The sequence below is a fragment of the Emys orbicularis genome, chromosome 14, assembly GCF_028017835.1.
Source record: "Emys orbicularis isolate rEmyOrb1 chromosome 14, rEmyOrb1.hap1, whole genome shotgun sequence".
In the NCBI taxonomy this organism is placed as follows: domain Eukaryota; kingdom Metazoa; phylum Chordata; order Testudines; family Emydidae; genus Emys; species Emys orbicularis.
The window spans coordinates 27,324,912-27,338,232 of record NC_088696.1 but is presented as its reverse complement, the minus strand read 5'-3'; the positions used below and the strand labels follow the sequence as shown (position 1 = coordinate 27,338,232).

Genomic DNA, 13,321 nt, shown 5'->3' with positions numbered 1-13,321 from the left:
CTCTTTTAGGTTTCCACCCCCTCTTTATTCCTGTTATGTTCCATTCCCGAGTGCAGCTGTTACCCAGGCTCTACAAAAGTGTTGTACAAATAGCCCTTTCTATTGTATATTTCTAGCCTTGAAGGGACACTTTGGTGTTGTGCAGATTTGATCCCTCTGAAGACAGTGCCGCCTTAGCACTACCAGCTTGATGAGTCAGAATTAGAGCCTGCTCCCAATTCTGGGTCACAGATGGTAACCATTAGGTTGGCATAATTTTTTCTTATGGTGACTTACAATCTTTTTTGTAGGTTATGTTTTTGTAACTTTTCTTAGTTTTAATAGTCAAAATGGAACGTGTGGTGTCTCTCTTCTGAAATTCGTTCCATTAGGATCCATGTAGCAATACTTGAGATTAAGCATATTATACTATAAACTCATAAGAAACTCAGCCAAAATCTTTAAAAAACTCATTCTTAAAGAATGAGTTAACAGTATGGCTACATGGAGCAGGATGCAAAGCTTTTAATTACTAGCTTACCTATTTGTATCAGCCCACATTGGTTAGTGACCAAAAAATAACATTTGATGACTGCTTTCTTTTATGAAATGAGTTGATGCTCTCAGTCCATTTTCCTATGGTTATGTGGCCATATCCAAAATACACAGCAATCTAAAGCACCACCAATGACAGCCTTGTTGGCGGTTTCTGCAGACACACAAAGACTTAATAGGCAGGAGTAACTATCACACTCCTAATATGTATGTTCTTTAGTTCTTGGTTGTGACACATTGATAGGGCAACGTGTGCTACCGCTGAACTTGGCTTGCCTTGCCGCTCGCTGAAGACCTCTCTCCAAAGAAAAGCCTCCAAGTCTGTCAGCCCGGCATATTTCACAGGCACTACATTTACTTTAAACGAAAAAAAAAAAGTGAGCTGTCAGTGATAGTGAGGTCCTCCGTGCTGATATTCATATTCACTGTAAATGAAATTAACTCAAAAAATAGACATGCTTTTCTTGTCCATCGTGCTTGCTGTAGATCCTGCTTTATAAGCAAGAATCAAGTATATAGCCTGGAAGAAGAGTCTAATAAAGATAACATTCAAAGGAGATTGACAATAAGATGGAGAGAATCATGCACAAGTACAATTCTTTGAATACAGAATCTCAATTTTGAGCAATTTTTCCTCTGCTAAATACCTCAGTTTATACAAGATTCGTTTCTGTGCTGTTACACATGCATATGTCTAGTAATGAAACTTTGGAAGGTTGCTCTTGGTGGAACAAATTTCCTGTTTTAATAGGAAATAAAAAGATTTTTATAAAATGTTGCATTGCAGATGGAAATCTGTTGTCTTACCTCACATTGTTAAAGAAGTATGGGCTGGATGAATGGACTGTAAGGTGGATAGAAAGCTGGCTAGATCGTCGGGCTCAACGGGTAGTGATCAATGGCTCCATGTCTAGTTGGCAGCCGGTTTCAAGCGGAGTGCCTCAAGGGTCGGTCCTGGGGCCGGTTTTGTTTAATATCTTTATTAATGATCTGGAGGATGGTGTGGACTGCACTCTCAGCAAGTTTGCAGATGACACTAAACTGGGAGGCGTGGTAGATACACTAGAGGGTAGGGATCGGATACAGAGGGACCTAAACAAATTAGAGGATTGGGCCAAAAAAAACCTGATGAGGTTCAACAAGGACAAGTGCAGAGTCCTGCACTTAGGACGGAAGAATCCCATCCACTGCTACAGACTAGGGACCGAATGGCTGGGTAGCAGTTCTGCAGAAAAGGACCTAGGGGTCACAGTGGACGAGAAGCTGGATATGAGTCAACAGTGTGTTCTTGTTGCCAAGAAGGCTAACGGCATTTTGGGCTGTATAAGTAGGGGCATTGCCAGCAGATCGAGGAACGTGATCGTTCCCCTTTATTCGACATTGGTGAGGCCTCATCTGGAATACTGTGTCCAGTTTTGGGCCCCACACTACAAGAAGGATGTGGAAAAATTGGAAAGAGTCCAGCGGAGGGCAACAAAAATGATTAGGGGTCTGGAGCACATGACTTATGAGGAGAGGCTGAGGGAACTGGGATTGTTTAGTCTCCAGAAGAGAAGAATGGGGGGGGATTTGATAGCTGCTTTCAACTACCTGAGGGGGGGTTCCAAAGAGGATGGAGCTCGGCTGTTCTCAGTGGTGGCAGATGACAGAACAAGGAGCAATGGTCTCAAGTTGCAGTGGGGGAGGTCTAGGTTGGATATTAGGAAAAACTTTTTCACTAGGAGGGTGGCGAAGCACTGGAATGCGTTACCTAGGGAGGTGGTGGAGTCTCCTTCTTTGGAGGTTTTTAAGGCCCGGCTTGACAAAGCCCTGGCTGGGATGATTTAGTTGGGAATTGGTCCTGCTTTGAGCAGGGGGTTGGACTAGATGACCTCCTGAGGTCCCTTCCAACCCTGATAGTCTATGATTCTATGATTGTACAAATTATTTTTCCGAAAGTAGTGTGCTAAATTATTTGTTGTTGTTGGATCGAGGGGAGCAAATTCATCCCTGGTGCAGTCATGTCGTTATTGGAGTTATACCAAGGATGAATTTGTTGCAATATATTCACCAGATCAGCTGACTGTCAAAAGGAAACATTTCTACTCTGCTGTGTTGTATAGGTCCTGGAAACTCCACTAATCTGCCCAAGCCTTTTTTATTTTTTTGGCATTGGAAAGGCCAGTTTTAGAAAGGCTTTCTCTAAGTTTGCCATTAGCAGTCAGAACAGAATTATGTGGCAGTTCTTTAAATTGGATTTATATAGTTGGACTATTTTTATAGGTTTCTGTCTTGTAAAACTAGGAGAGTTGACATTCTGATTTATTAACTATCAACTCTACAAGACATACAAGGTTTAAAGATATTGAATGAGCTGTAATGGTTGTGATTCAAGTCTGGGATGAGAGATTGTAAAAAGATGTGTTAAGTAAATATGACAAAATGAAAATGATAATTTGAATATATACATTAAATTTTGTGTTAAGTAAAGCAAAGCTATCATAGCCTTAAATGTAACTTATTATTTGGGTAGGTACCAGTTCAGAGAGAACCAGAATTATGTTTTTTTCCCTACAATACAATGTTACTAAAGGAAGAGGTTGTAAAGCATGAGATTCAGAGAACAGTACTTTACTGAATAAACATAGTCCAAACAATGGCTTACAATGTAGAGAACTTGCTGAATAATTTTTCTTGTTACCAAACCCTTAAATTCATTACCACTGCACTAGTGGTAGATCTGTTTTCATTAGATGAGTATAATAGGTAGCTTTTAATGAATATTTTCTATTGCAAATATCTGTGTAAACGGACAGCAAAAGATCCTGAAAATGTGTAGATCATTTAATTGTTGAGAGAGGCTATATACACCACAAGCAAAAGCATTGATTTTTAATATTTCCTTTGCAATCTGAAGGGTATGTCATGCTATGCGTGCTCCATGGAAAACTGCAGAACAGTTTACACCAGTTGATTTACACTATTGTGTTCAGTGCAGATGTTTGAAAATGTGTGTTTTCAATGGATGGCAGTAATAGAACCCTACTAACTTTATATATATGAATTGAAGTGCTTACAGTTCCTAGCTTTCATCTTGAATAAATTGTATTTCTCAGTTTAGTTTCATTTTTTCAGTATTGGTTGGCATTAATCTCTTTGGATCCAATCCCATATGAGAAACGATTGATCTATATAATCACTGGTGTTTCCTTCATAATTAAAAAACAAACAAACAACCCAACAACTTTATAACATCTCATTAAAAATTTGGATCAAGAAGAGATACCTTCAGTCCCGTTTAACAAATTAACTTCTGTCATATCAATTCAGACAATGAACAACTTGGAACTTCTAATAGAAGATTCTGTGAATTCAATTTTTTATTGTAGTTTGTGCTTCAGGTTCAGTTTTATAATGATTCTTTACAGTCCACACACTTTATTAAAACAGAGTTTAAGATGAATGGAAGGAGGCAAAATAGGCAAATCAGTCTAATAGCATAATTTGAACATGCTCTTTGCGAACTGCATTTTGGTATTAAAGACACTATGTAGCTAGAGAGCCTGATTCTTACCTCCATTAGACCAGTTTTACACTGGGTCATTTCCATTGATGGCAACGGATTTAATCCTGATTTACACTAGTGAAAAGAGAAGCGGGTCCATAATTATATCTCTGTTTTAAATTTGCAGTTTATTCTGAAAACAAATTCCTTTCCCTTTAAATTTCCATTTTCCTGAATTTGGATCACAGTTTAAAATAAAGAATATCCAAGAAATCTGAATATCAAATACTATAATGTTAACCCGACAACTAGAATTCAAAGCATGTCTGCCTAGCAAATTGACTTAGGTTAGCTCAGGTCTAGTGGAACTACTCACATACCAGAAGATAAATAGGTATGGGGGCCTTAAAACAGATAATTTTTTCTTAGTGATGCTTGAAGATTGTTTTTTTTTTTTGAGGGGGTGGGGTGGGAGGAACTAAAGAATTAAAATCCAGCACTTAACTTTTCTTAACAGTCAGTAATTAATCTTGCAAGTTTGTAATGTGCTGTGAATCTGCTTCAAATGATGAAGTGCTAACAGGTTGGTATGATGGAGACCTAGAGGTTCCTACCATACACACACTAAAGAAGATTAGAAGAAAGTATCTTTGGAGGATTCACACCAAGTATTAAAGAATACAATTGAGAGTTGTTACACTGCATGATACAAAAAACACATTAATATAATGAGAGGTGTCAGGAATAATGTGAAGTGAGAGCTAGGGTAATTAAATGTATCTAATAGATGCAAGACCATTTCTTTAAAAATTTGTCCTCAGACCACTAAAACTTACAGTGGAGTATATTCTTCCTGTTGGCAGGAGGCCTAGGAGGAGAGCTGGAGAATGAGGTGAAGGACAGCCGGGCCTTGGAAGAGAGGAACAGCGTGACGAGTCAGGAAGAGAGAAATGAGGAAGATGAAGACATGGAGGATGAGTCAATTTACACCTGCGATAACTGTCAGCAGGACTTCGATTCACTGGCAGACCTGACTGAACATAGGGCACACCACTGTCCTGGAGGTAATGTTAAACTAGCTTTACAATTCTGACAGGTGGTTAGCTGGGTAATTGGACATAGCAACAGCTTGAGGCCTCAAGTGAGATTAAAGAATTAATAATGTAATTTTACAGTTAATGTAATTTTATTGTGGTGCCTTGGGTAGCCTTTGTTCACTTCTTTAATAAAATTAAAATAAAAGCAACAGCTTTCCAATTGGAATCTGTCAGTAATTATGCTAGACAAAAATGTTGTCGTTTTTTTATTAGCGCTAAGTTTTAGACTGTTTTTCCCCCCCTTCAAATGGAGGAAGGTTGATTAGTTCAAAGTTAAATGATTTAAGTGTGCAAAATTCTAGGGAAGAGAGACTCTAAAGTCCTCTGAACACTTTAAGTGGACATGACAATTTCTGAGATTAAGTTTTAGGATGAGATTTGTAATCCCGTGCTAAACAAGGGCCATACTACTGCTTAATGGGTCATTATTGCATTTCCTTTTGAAGGTTAAGGAGATGGTGATGGGTGTCATCAAAAACTGATCTTGATTTTATTTTCCGAAAAGAGAGAATGAGCTCAGAGCATTGATGTGAACAATTGCAACATATATTGCTCTTACATGACACTTTCTATGACAGGGAAACCAGCAGGTATTCTACAGATCAGGTTAAACTGATTTTATTGCCTACAGTAAATATCTTTGCAGGTCTAACCAAAGATGTAAAAAAAGATATTAGGAGAGTGAGACAGAGCATGTTCATGAGACTAGAAGTCTCCATCCTTATCCTTCCCAGAATGCAATATTCAGCCATCGCTTTTCCCCACAAGACACATCAAAGATCTTTTGTGCCAGTTCTTCTGTGGGGAGACTGGCTAGGTCATCATCCACAGAGGGAAGCATCCTCTCTCCTGCAGATCGATCCCCAGACCCTCAGTCATCTTCCTCCCAAGTGCATCTTCCTCAACTGGCCTCCTTCATTTGTCTGATAAATAGTTTGTGTCGTGTCTCCTCCTCCCTTCACTGCCCCCCAGCTGGGCACAACTAAAAATAATGCTACTAGAAATGTATCCGATAGGTTGAGATACCTGCAGCTTCCCAGATACGCTAGTTTAGTCTGCCCTTTGTTTCTATGATACTTCATGGGGCTCATGGTTGGGCTGTCTTGAACCCAGGCCTGTAGCTCTCTTCCTTGCCCTCTTACAGCTATTTGGAGAAGTGAGTTCCTTCTTTTACCCATTTCTGCCTGCTGGGAGGGATGGTAAGTTCTCTCCTGTGCTGCAGGTGGACAGGGATTGCAATCTTAAATCTGTCTCAAGTACTGGTTCCTCTGCTTCCTGCCCTGCCTCCTAGAATCGGCGCAGTTCTTGTTCTGCCAGTATTGGGCAGAGGTTAGGGAGCAAACCTGAGGCCCCATCAAAACCTTCAAACAATCTACCTCAAGGTTACTACCCACAGGCTGATAGCCACGGTAGTAGTGATGCAGAGATTCTTTAACATGCACTGAAGCATTGATAGTATGTGGATGACTTTGTTCATTCATACCTGACTGCCTGGAAGGAGTAGCTGAAAACGACATAAACATTGTTGAAGGCCACAACTTCCGAAAAGGAAGGCAGAGGCGCACAGCTGGTACAGCCATTTGTACACTCAAAATGAAGACCGGCAAATGTTTAAAGATGCTGAGCATGTGTAAAGTCCTGTTAGAGCAGTGTCTAAGTGCAAAAGCAGCCACTTGAAGGGGAGCATATTCCTTTGCTCATAAAAATGGGCTTAAAAATGTGGCCCAAAATATATAAAAAGAAAATGACGTTGTTTAGTGTCAGTATTTTCAGGGCCCAATTTTAATTTATTCAAAAATGTACAATTTCATTAGTGAGAATAAAAATAAATTCTATATTTTTGTGGGACCTACCATAACACTGTATATCAGGCTCCAACTCCAGACTTTTGAATTGCAGTTAATACTATTCATGACTGTATTGTCTTCATACATGACACTGGTACAAAAGGGAAGACATTTTGGATCAAAAGGCACTGTATAAGGACACATGGAATTGTTCCTGATTAACTGTTCTTGATTAACTCCGTGTGGATGCTCTTATTCTGGAAGTTATGCTATTCTTCAGGAATAGCTATTGCACTTTAAATTTGTATTCTACCTTAATCAGAAACAAGTTTCAAGTGTAGACAAGCCCTAAGTTGTTTGACAAAAGTAAAAATGTTTCATTTAAAGAACAGCGAAAATAAATCTATGCTAAGTTCAACAGAAAAAGATCAGGGTAAAAATCTTTCAGCATTAGAAAATAGGATGTGTTAAAAATATTACCCTATAAAAAAAGCTACATGATAGTGTCCTTTGATATACTCCACTTCTTTTATTTGTAGTGCCTGACATACAAGATTGTAATGTAGTGTCTGTCTCTTGGCAAGTAAGGATTTCATATCTTAATCTGAAGCAATGTTTTCAATAGTGTATGTGGGTCCAGATCAATACAGGCAATATTTGTGCTGCTAATATTACAAGGGTGGTAATAGAACATAACTAATGACTTCCTGTGGGATACTGAAGTTAGGAAGCCCTTGCAACTCGGGAGTATTGCAAGATTAGGTGAGATCACTCCAAAGAATAGGAAAAAACATCTATTTCATTGGAATCCCTTAGAAATTCATTACAGTACACTAAAGTTATAATACACTTTGAAAGCACCTTATTTGATATGGAAGGAAGTAGCAAACAGCCATTTTTCCCCTTTGCCTTTTCATGTACTTCAAGCTTGTTTCTTTCAGGACAAAGCATCATTGAAATGCAGACATCTCTTGTAGCATAAATGTGTGATTTTCTTTTTCATGTCAGTGAGAAGTAGATGTTCTCTTTCTGACAGAATTAGGTGCCTTTTATGCCTATTACTCTTGCCTGATGTCTGTGATTGTAGGTTATAGATTTGGAGTTTCTACCAGGATTCTGAAATGGGTTTAAGTGGGAGCAACTTCCAGAGACATGTGGCATCATGTTCCTTCTCTTCCTCCCTCCAAAAAACCAGTTAAGAAGTCAGATCTTGGAAATGATCTTTAAGCCAATTAGAAGGCAGTTCTAAAAATGCCTTCCAAAATGAATGCGACTGCTGAGCATATTATTAGATGTCTTGAGTTTTTAAAATTAACGTTTTCTCCCCTTCCTCTTACTTAGAGAGAACTAAGTATTGGCACCCATGACAGATTTGCCAATCCTTTTTTAGAAAACAAATATTTTTTGACCATTGCTGTTATACTTTGGATTGTTGACAATAATATAATTCAAACCTGGATTTACAAATCACCATATCCCCTCTGACCAGCAGCAAAAGCCGCATGCATCAAGCAACTGTTCAGCAGTGTACCTTTGTTTTTGGCTGATGCTGTTATTTCTTATCTGATGAAAAGTGGCTGAGAAGCCCCAAGCTTTGCTATGCGTGTATGTGTGATTCTGTTGTTGTTTATCCGCATGCATGATTTCCTTTTCAGGATTTTAGTACTTTTCTCAGATTAAAAATACAGCTCCATCTTCCCTTTATTTTTACCTCCTTCACCCATATTCCCCTCCCGTGCTGCCCTCCCCCATGGTCAGTGTCCATTTGTAGATTACTCTCCTTCTTTTCAGTTTCTCAACTGAATATGGAGTATTTTTTTAGCACATTAGCACATCAATGAACTGGACAGTAGTAGGTTACATTGGGGTCCTTGAGCATTTCATGAGGTCCTCTTCTGTTGTTGATAACTTTACAGGTTGTCTGTTTCAAACAGCAGCAGAGCTATATATGGAAATTGCCAGCTTGGAAGCGGCTGATTTTTCTAAACTACTGTACGGTAGGAACTAGTTTATAATTAAAGTCTTGCAGTTGCTCCTTTTAATGCCCTGTAACTTGTTCACTAGGCTTACATTTTAAATGAGGTATTGTAACTGTTTCATGCTAGTGTATAATTTTTCATTTTCTTGTATTCACCTTCTACAGAGAACAGTAATTGCCTTGCAACTGTATATACAGGAAGCTCACCCAACAGCCACTATATGGCAGCTTGCAAACCTTCTGATTACATCTCATGAATATAATTCTTATGTAGTACTTTGTATTTCATACTTACAAAAACACACTTCTTACATGCTTCCCTCCCCTCTGCAAAATATACAATGGTTTGCTGCACTTGATTGGCATTTCAGAGGTTATTTTTCTTTTCTTTTTTAATATTACTGATTCCCCCCCCCCTTCACAGAAGAAACTGAAATGCTGTTGTGTAAAAGCAGTATAGAAAGTTAATTACACCCCTAGTTTATACAGCTGTGGCTTTAATGACCTACTGGCCCTAATTACTGTGTTGTGATTCAGTCTGAGTGCTCTTTCCTTTCCCAGAACCCAGTTGCTTTCTGTTAACATGGCTAGTGTTTTAAAGTAAAAGGTAATAGATTTCCTTTTTGTATGTGTGTGGTGCTGAAATTAATTTTTCCTGCTTTTCACAGGAGCATATTAAAATTGGCACCAGAAAAGCCCTGGTAACATTGCCAAACAGTGTAGCAACAAATGTCTTCCCTTAGAGTGCTCACTTCTCAGCATAAGGATGTGAAAGTGGGCACTGGGACAGTTAAATGTTTATCATCATGTTGCTTGAAGGGCTATTAGCACAAACTTTTTGTGTTGCAGGCAATAACACCTCCAGATAATGGGTATACGGAAGATAATAACGTGCCGGGTCAGCCTCTGCTGTCCTTGATGACTAGGCATTTTGTGTTTGGCCCTGTATTCTTTACATGCATTAACTGGAATAAGAATACAAAATACAGTCTGATTGACTTTTCACACTACCACTGTAGGAATGAAAGGAGCCTCATTCTGTGAGGTTCTGAGAAGTCAGTGTTGAGGGCGCTCCACTTCTCACTTGAAGTGCCAAGATATTCTTAGGCTGAGTTCTGGCTGGAATATCTGAGGGTCTAGCATAACTGATTCCTGTTACACAGATATTATTTAAGTGTATGGGGCTGGTTTTCATTCAGACTTTGAAGAAGTTCTTTTCAGGACTCCTATAAAAAGCACATCAGTAAGTTACTCTGCCAATGTGGCACCAGCCCCCTCCAGCTTCCTGTTTAAATCCACAGTGAAATGTAACCATCTCTTTAATATTCTTTACTACATTACATAAAAAGTATTGCAATGTCTGAATCTGCAGCTGGAACTGAGCAAAAACTCAGTTACAAATCTGATGATAAATAACGCATATGCTAACCTTTGAAGTATCAGCAGTTTAGTTGAGCTTACTGTGAAATACATTTCTTGAGCTGCTGCTTAAGTATATTCAAACTAGAACTTGTAAGATTTTCACTCATTCAGTGTGCCAGAGGGACATGTGGTGTGGTTCTGTTTAAGGATGCGGGGGTGGGGGGGTGTTTCAGAGAATATGTATGTGCCCATATGGGAATCTCTTAGTCCGAAGGTTGTCCTAGTGTAGTATTTAATGAATTAGGAATGTTTATAAAAGCTTTGCAAAATGTTATGATTCCTGATGGTGTTGCTTTCCAGCACTCCCAAGAACCTTTCTGCAGTTGAAGGTAGGTGGCATTACCATACAGTCTGTCCGGGTCCAGGTCTGGGACATAGACTCAAACTGCGGGCTATTGCATAGGAAAGGGAGTAATGGAGGATGCTAATATGATTTGGAAATTGTTTCTTCAGCATTTTCTGTAACGTTGGTTTTCTGGGTCTGTGGCAGCTGCCAATTGACCGTAAAAGGGTGGGATGGTGATACATTTGAACCTAAAATTAGGATTGTTCACCGTGAAGGGCCAAATTCTGGAGCAGCTTACTCCGGCATATAGGGTCAAAGGCAGCAGAAATAATGCCTCCTGCCGCACAAGTGGTGCGGGCAGCAAAGCAGGGGAGAGCCCATACAAGAGCACCTCATGCCCACCACACAGTGCATCGCAGATGGGATCTCTGTGGTGGGTCCCTCAGGTGAACATGCTGGGGCAGGGGGAAGAATGGAGTATTGTTCTCACAAATAAAGAGTTTTGTGGCCTGCATGGTTCCATATAAGTAGTGGGAATAATAAGCCACGTCTACTACTCCCGTCAACCCCGGTAGAGCCAGGGGTTTGGCCTGGTGACGGCCTGGCTAGGTGGATGGCCTGGTTACACAAACTCTTCTTAGGGATGATAATGTCTTCGCTACACTTGAATGTGCTGTAGCTCATTTTCACACGAGCAAAGTCCTTTTACCTTGTTTTTTCATCATAGGGCCCAATGAGAGCCAGTCATTTGACCTGGAAATAATGGTAGGATGTGTTAGCTTGATTGTATGCAACTTCAGTAAGGAATTATTTATTTTTTAATACTGATTTATTTATCTGTTTTTAAAATATTGTCTGTCCGTAACTCTAGGCAGTGGTGCATACATTTAAAAGGATATAGATAAAACAAAATATCACAACCATCCCATCCGCACCAATGACCCGCAACCCACAAAATACAAAGCAATCAACCAGAATGAAGATGGGTGCAGAATACACCTATTAAACAAGGTTTCACTCAGAGAAACATACCTCTGGTGGTCTGGGTACTGCACTGGTTGCCTGTGAGTTTGCAGGTGGGTGTTGGGATTGATCTTCAAAGCTCTTAGTGGTTTGATACCAGGCTACCCAAAAGACCACCTCTGTCCTCAGGTCATGCTTCTGCCCTTGCGATCAGCAGAATCACTTGAACCAGAGCTCTCTCAATATTAATGAAAGAGAACTACTGGCAGGGTGTTCTTTGTGAAGGCCCATTGACTCTGGAAATCACTTCCCCACCAAGCTCGGTTAGAGCCCTGATCTGTTTACTTTATGAACATTCTGCTGGGCCCATCTTTTTTCCAGGGCATCTTGGGAAGGGCTGGAGGGGTGGTTGTGTAATGCTACGAAAGGCCTTTTGTAAGGTCCCCCCGTCCTCCCATGGGAGACTTTTAAAGATTAACACTGGCTGGGGAGTTTTTATTTTTATGTAGTCTGTTATCTGCTTTGTTGATTGTTAATTACATTATGGGAGGGGATGGTGCCATAAGCCCATGGTGACCAGATAGTAAGTGTGAAAAATCGTGACACTTTTTTTTTCCAGGGGAAGGGCCAGTAATAGTTGCATATATAAGACAAAGCCCCTAAGATCCGGACAGTCCCGATAATATCGAGATGTTTAGTCACCCTACCTAAGCCAGAGTTGGGGGCACATTAGAACATAACATAAGAACGGCCATACTGGGTCGGACCAAAGGTCCATCTAGCCCAATATCCGGTCTGCCGACATTTGCCAATGCCAAGTGCCCCAGAGGGAATCAACAGAACAGGAACTCATCAAGTGATTAGTTATGGTTGTTTTATACACTTAAATGAATAATAAATATTTGGGAATAAGAGAGAGGGAGTGAGTTCCAGAATCACTGATTGCAACTGTGTCAGAGTATCTCTTGCAGAGAGTAGTGGATGTCTTTCAGGTAGGCAAGGTCCAAACCATTCACTAATAACAACTGATAATTTAAAGCTCAAGTCAAAAAATAAGTCAAATCAGGACTGTGTACAGACAATCATGTTTCCAGTGGGAAGCACCCTTTGACCAACAGAAGCTACTTTCTGCACTAACTTATGTTTTCAAGTGGTCTTAAACTCTGTTCTGTTAGCTCCATGGAGAGCACATGGTAGTTGCCTAATCTCAAATTGACAAAAGCTGGATTACTATAGCAGGGTTCACATCTCAAAGTAAAGGCTGTGCCTTACTTGTCAAGTGCTGATGGGAGAAACCAGTTTTGGCTATAACTGCTCCCTGATGATCTAGATTTGCTGTGGTCTTACACAATCTTCAAAATGCAAACTTGAGTAAAGAATGGCAGGTATACCCTCCCAACCAAGGGAGCAAATAGAGTGTTCAATATTTGTTCCTAATTTCTTTCTCCAACCTCCTAACTATCCCTCAGTCTTGAGCTTCAGGTAGAATCATAGACTATCAGGGTTGGAAGGGACCTCAGGAGGTCATCTAGTCCAACCCCTGCTCAAAGAAGGACCAATCCCCAGACAGATTTTTACCCCAGTTCCCTAAATGGCCCCCTCAAGGATTGAACTCACAACCCTGGGTTTAGCAGGCCAATGCTCAAACCACTGAGCTATCCCTCCCCCCGATTGCCCTTATCCAACTCCCTGTCTCAGCCAGAGTAGAGCAATGAAATTGAGACATAGATCTGCTTGTCTTCAGCATTCTGAAGGCATCTTATCCCGTCT

At 40.1% G+C, this 13,321-nt stretch overlaps 1 protein-coding gene across 1 annotated transcript in view; it reads left to right on the top strand.

Annotated features, from left to right (window-relative positions):
- Positions 1-4,970: 4,970 nt before the first annotated feature.
- The window catches only part of ZNF423 (zinc finger protein 423), a 212,359-nt gene continuing 204,008 nt past the window's right edge, over positions 4,971-13,321 (top strand). The window contains exon 1 of the mRNA XM_065416708.1: positions 4,971-5,082. Within this exon, the coding sequence (XP_065272780.1) occupies positions 4,986-5,082 (97 nt within the window). The 5' untranslated portion in view covers positions 4,971-4,985. The remainder of the gene's footprint in view (positions 5,083-13,321) is intronic.